We start from the raw sequence: 5944 nt of genomic DNA, 5'->3' as shown, positions 1-5944 counted from the left end.
GGGGAGAGAAGAGAAGAAAGCAGATGGCAGAATGATACGATCAGAGAGCTGGAGAGAGGAAAGGAGAAAGTACTCTAAAGAAGAAAATTGTCAGTAGTTGTCAGAGCTCGAACCCGGGACCTATTGAAAGAGAGGTGGACACAGTACTTCCAGACCACCCGAGCCTCCAGACGTTGCTTCTCTGGCCTTCCTGTTATAAAAACACCCTGCCTCTTGGTATTTGCCGGTCTGTATTATTTTGTTTTTAAGCCAGGTTTCTATGTCCTTCGCATATTATTCATTATCTGAACATATTCGTTTTATGTCCATTTTGTTCCTTATATAAAAGGCTATATGTTTCTTTTTAAAAATTAGAATGAGTAGATACTTCTTTTTACTCTCAAGTGAAAGAAACGTATCAATATACGGGCAGAAAGTCTCAAAATGTTCTTTATGTAATCCTTATTCATTTATTTATCCATTTACCCTTTTTTCAAGTGATTAATTTTAGGAATGAGGGGGGAGGGGGCGAGTTTTTTGGATTCATCCTCAAAGTAGACAGAGACTGTAGTTGTGTGCGTTTCCGGGTTCTTTCAATTACCATAGATTTCCCATTTTTGAAAGTTAGGAGTCGTAGTAATCAGGTCCAATCCCATATTATAGTAAGTTCTTCTGGTAAAATTTCTCCCGGTCGTTCCGACGCTTAAACTGCTACTTGATTGCTTCCGGAGAGTATTACATGCTTCTATTGAATCCCACCTCTAGACAATTATTTGATTGCTTTCGACGGGTAGTGATTTTTTGCCGTTGAATTCGAATCATAGAAAATTACTTCATTACATCCCACGAATAATGATTACCTCGGGGGAGTCCATGACTACTCCCAATGAGCCCAACACTTAACCAGTTACCAGGTTATCTAGTCAGCTCTAAACAGCTTCCAGATTCAGAATAACCTCGAATTCGGAACACGGTAGAGAACCAACATGTTTCTGAAAATCAACTCTTTAAAAAATGTATATATGATTTATATATATTTTTTTAAAGCCGGAAATAAAGTAACAGGTAATATTTTTAAGGGCGAGCAGAAACTAAAGTTTCGAAGTTTGTTAAACAATATTTTTTTACGTTGTTAGCTTGCAATTTAATCAGGAGAGTACTCAAAATAGTAATGAAAAACAATATTATTGTTTTGTTCTAGATGAAACCTTTAATTAGCTTTAATAGACGCGTGAATAAGTATGTGTGTGTGTGTGTGTGTGTGTGTCTGTGTGTGTATATATGTGTGTGTGTGTATGTGTGTGTGAGAGAGAGAAATAAGGTTATCATCAAATTAATGCAGAAATCAAAGAAAGCAACTTTTTCCGATCGTGGGGAATTTGTATTGATTTTTTAAAATATTTAGACTTAAATAGCCTGTTATATACATTTAAAAACACATTTTTGCGTGAATTTTTGTGGAGGAAAACTAGGATCAAAGGAACTAAAAAGTGAATTTGTATTTTCAGTGCATACTAAATGTTTTGAAGATACCGAACTTGCGTGGTCATTTCCTCGCTTATTTTTTCCCTCTGATACCCGGGAACCACATCCTCCTTTAATCACTTCTATCTCTATCAAGCCCACATGTTAAAAACAATCAGGAAACGACAAATGCAGTTTTTGGGACACCTGCATAGACATAAGGCTCTTGAACATCTAGCTCTCACTGACAAAATTGAGGGCAAGCGAGGCAGGGGTAGGCCCAGAACAACATACTTAGGGGACCTAAGCTATTGTGTAACAAGGAAAGATCAGGGAAACGTGGCTTTTCTGAGAGCATCTGAGCAAAGGAAAGAATGGAAAACATGATCGCCGATGTCTGTCGCAGATCTGTCACTGGATGATGATGATGATCTCTACTTCTATCAAAAATTGATGAGCCTTCTTTTTATCTAATTGACATTTTTTTAAGGAACAAGCTTAACGAAGAGAGTAATAACTCGATATTCCCATACATTGACGAGAGCTGATAAAACTCGCTGTTTTCAACAACAAAAAAATAAAAAAATAAATATATTATGTCACAATTCAGTGAAATCAGGCTGTTGTCATGTTTTAGGTTTGAGAAGTTATTGGCATATTTTAAAGTCTGTTCATTAACAGTTAAATGAAAAAAATTACCCTTCTGTGTCGAATAGAAGTCGCGATATTTGCGAATGAAGGAGGTGGGGGCTCACATGGTTTCAGGGATAAAATTTGACGTGAAAATGGCGGACAAAGTTTGGTGACTTCCATAGCTATAATAGTGTCCTTGGAACTAAAAATCTATATTTCCTATGCCTTTGATCAATGGGTTTTTTATTTTTAGTAAAATCCACAAAGAGGTATGTTTTTCAATGAACCTGAAACGTTAATTTTGAGTGCAAAAATTACCAAACTGACGGATAAGTGTTATTTTCTTTGATTTTATTGTTTTGAGGAGACCCTGATTTCATGAAAATGACTCTCATATTCTTTTTACCTTCCTGACGTGACAATGAGCTCCAGAAGACCTCTGTCTTTTAATGTGATACTTGCTGAAAGCTCGTTATCCGAACTATCACTATCCTCAAAGGTGTTCAAATAGAGCACGTGGCTGTCTCCTCCGGTCTTAGAATCATTTGTTGTGATTTTCCACTTGGCGTGTACAGACGCATATTTATTGTTTGATGTATAGACCACCGTGAAAGTGGTACCCTCGGAACTATGGTTTCTGTTTGCACTGACGAACGTCAACGGATTCCAAGTTGTAGTAGAAGGGTGGCCCAATTCATGTTTGAGAAGTGCTTCTACTTGGCTCCCAATCTTTTCCACTTCGTTTCCGACTCTGTCAATCTTTGCATCGAGCTTTTCATACTGTTTCTGTGGATTATAGAAACATCGGAGAGGCAAGAAAATAAAGGGCGTAAGTAACAATTGGATAAAACATTGAGTTCTCAGTGTAACGTCATACGTCAGGGCAGTCTACAAAACAAGTATCGTTATTCTAATAGCATAATTGAGTGACTTTTAATCCAATTTATGATTGTTACAAATTATCCAAAGTCTGCTGTTTGACATACTTAAATCCTATTGCTATAGCGTAGAAAAAAATCCAACAAAAGAAACTTAAAACGGGTCCGGGGGTTCGAGCAGCGGGTCCGACGTTGTGTCCTTGGGAAATGTACTTTACACGAATTTTCGTCACTTTACCCAGGTGGAAATAGGTACCCAGCTAAAGAAAGTGAAATATCTTGTCAGTTTGTAGTGTTTGAGCACTTAACCAGCTGCTTGCATTCCCGGGAAGATGAGAATGTTTCTGAGTGTTCTATGGTCTGTCTGCTGGGGTAATAATATAGTGTAAACCGCATAGAGCTTTCTTTCGAGTGGGGACATGCGCTATACAAATGTTATTTATTATTATTATTATTATTATTATCATTAAAACGACCTCAAAACCTTGTAGCCCTTCTATCTTCCGTACCCGTTTAGTCTTACTTACGGCCCCTAAAAAGAACGTCAAAAAAGGTACTGCAAGATATTACAACTTTTTTTCCTCTATAACTTGCAGCAGATACTTTAGAAACATTAAAGTGTAGATTTGGCACACGGTAAAGTGTAACACCCCCCCCCCCTCACCCGACAAAGACAAACACACACACACATAAATACACACACACACGCACACACACACATACACACACGCGCATACACATACACACGTTTTTATGCTTCGCGCGGTCTACAGTTTGCTATCATAACATTACAAAGTTCCATAAGACATTTTTGGCTATTTTGAGTTACTGTAATACCATGAGGTCAGAAACCAAATGAATGTTCTATCGGCTTATCAAAATTGTAAGATTATTGGAATCGTTATCAAGATCTTCAAAGAATTGTATTCCAAAAAAGCATGAAATGCTATGAAACAGAAGATTTTTAACGTTCAATTTATCAAAACTAGGTACTGGGCAGGCAGAACTTTGACATAACGGTTAACCTCTAGGTGACATGGACATAGTGCACTTTGTTATGCAGTTCTAAACTTGGTGGGGGGGGGGGGGGGTTATGATGTTGTTTTGTTTTGTTTTTTCGTTTTTTTGTTTGTTTGTTTTTTGTTTTGTTGTTCGTTTTCTGGGGGGGAAGGGTGGTATGCTTTTACATAAATTTTCATATCTTAAGTCAGAGTACAAAGCAGACAACTTCCTAATATCCGTGGACGAAGTATTAAAGGAAAAAAGTTATTATCATTGGTGTTATTATTATTATTAGTAGTAGTAGTACTAAGTAGTAGTAGTAGTAGTAATAGTAGTGGTAGTGGTAGTGGTAGTAGTAGTAGTAGTAGTAGTAGTAGTAGTAGTAGTAGTAGTAGTAGTAGTGGTGGTAGAAGTTGTAGTAGTATCATTATTATCATTATTATTATATTTTTCTCTTTATTGTTCTTGTTCTTTTTGGGCGTACATATGAATCTAAAATTCAGATATATGATATAATATGATATAGGACGATGTTGTGTAACCAACTTTTTATAAAAGCTTTCTTACGTAAGTTATTGGACTTAGGCGGTTTAACTACTAAATTCTGAATGTTTCAACCGCCTAAGTGACAGTATAACAGCGTCTAGGCGTTTGAATGACTCGACGAGCGCCAATGGTCGCTGAGGCGTTTGAGTTATCGACAAAAGCAAATCATAGTAGTTTTAAGAGATTTTAATAAAAACCATTCCGTTTTTATTTCAGTTATTTTAGCTCAAACACAATATTAAAGTGAAGCGAGTAGTGTTTTAGGTAAGAGAGACAGCTAAAGTTTACTGCTTGAAAACAGAAATTACACAATGTAATTTGAAACTAATTTATATTCTTTTATAGGCTCAGATATTACAGTTTAAAATAACCAAAATGAGCTATAAATACATGGTGTTAATAAAGTTTTGTTCAAACATTTTCATTTTAAAGTTATAAAGTTACTTTTTTTTTCAATTTGGAGCAATCATGGGGCTTCCACAGCAAAAATTCCCTACACACCTTCATGCCAACACATTCTATTCTCGCCCTTATTCTTACACACAGCACTCCCTCCTGACCCTTTAAAAAAATTGACCGTAGAAGTAGGAAATGTCCAAGTATATTTTACAAAACAGGAAAATTTACTGAAGGCATGACCACTTTGCAATAACCTATCAAACTCGGGATTTCAACATAAGGTGTATCAAAAGCTGTACTACATAAAGGGATCAAAAAGTGATTTTAAAAAATTGGACTTATGCGGTTGAATCACGCGTCAAAACGAAATGTAATATAAAAGCAACATATTGGTTTTTTTTTTAAAGGAATAAGAATATTGCAACACATCTTACATCTTTACTTGTACTTCTGTAACAATCCCCTGTATTGAAGGATAAAACACAAATCAGCGCAGCAACGTTGAGTAGACGCACCGCCAATGCCATATTGACGAGTACTCAGGCTATAACACTCTTGTGATGCCGCACTCCAGTCGTCACAGAATGATGGAACGACCGTGTTTGTGTGTGTGTGTGTTAGGGGGGGAGGGTGTAATGAATACATGCGTTGCGACATGTGACCTTGTTTATAATGTTCCTAGATTAAAGCCTGTGCAGACATGCCAATTTATCGTAAACGACGTTGTTGAAACTAACTTAGACGTCAAAGCCAGATGATACATTTTACTGACCTTACTCTTCATATTATAACGGTATTTTACTCTCATGCCCTTCTGTTAAGCCCAGGTAACCAGTTAGCCGTCTGTTCTACTTAACTTAGGTTAAAGAAACTTTGCTTTTAGCTTTTAAGTATTTCAAAGAGTTACCAGCATCATCAAAAAAGAAAAATAGGGATACAGATAAAAAGAAACTATCAGGCATCGAAGTGAAATCAGGCGCTCGTTAAAACATTGAAATCAAACAAATCGGAATTTACTGGCTAATGGGCAATTTTTTTTTCTT

At 36.5% G+C, this 5944-nt stretch overlaps 1 protein-coding gene across 1 annotated transcript in view; it reads right to left on the bottom strand.

Moving 5' to 3' along the window:
* Window positions 1–5550, bottom strand: part of LOC101861675 — a 9478-nt gene extending 3928 nt beyond the window's left edge. Inside the window, exons 1-2 of the mRNA XM_005104084.3 lie at window positions 5336–5550; window positions 2483–2862 (exon numbers count right to left, since the gene is read on the bottom strand). Of these exons, the coding sequence (XP_005104141.1) occupies window positions 2483–2862; window positions 5336–5428 (473 nt within the window). The 5' untranslated portion in view covers window positions 5429–5550. The remainder of the gene's footprint in view (window positions 1–2482; window positions 2863–5335) is intronic.
* Window positions 5551–5944: the final 394 nt, after the last annotated feature.

Source organism: Aplysia californica, unplaced genomic scaffold (genome assembly GCF_000002075.1).
Source record: "Aplysia californica isolate F4 #8 unplaced genomic scaffold, AplCal3.0 scaffold00403, whole genome shotgun sequence".
Taxonomy (NCBI): domain Eukaryota; kingdom Metazoa; phylum Mollusca; class Gastropoda; order Aplysiida; family Aplysiidae; genus Aplysia; species Aplysia californica.
This window is presented reverse-complemented; position numbering and strand designations above follow the sequence as displayed.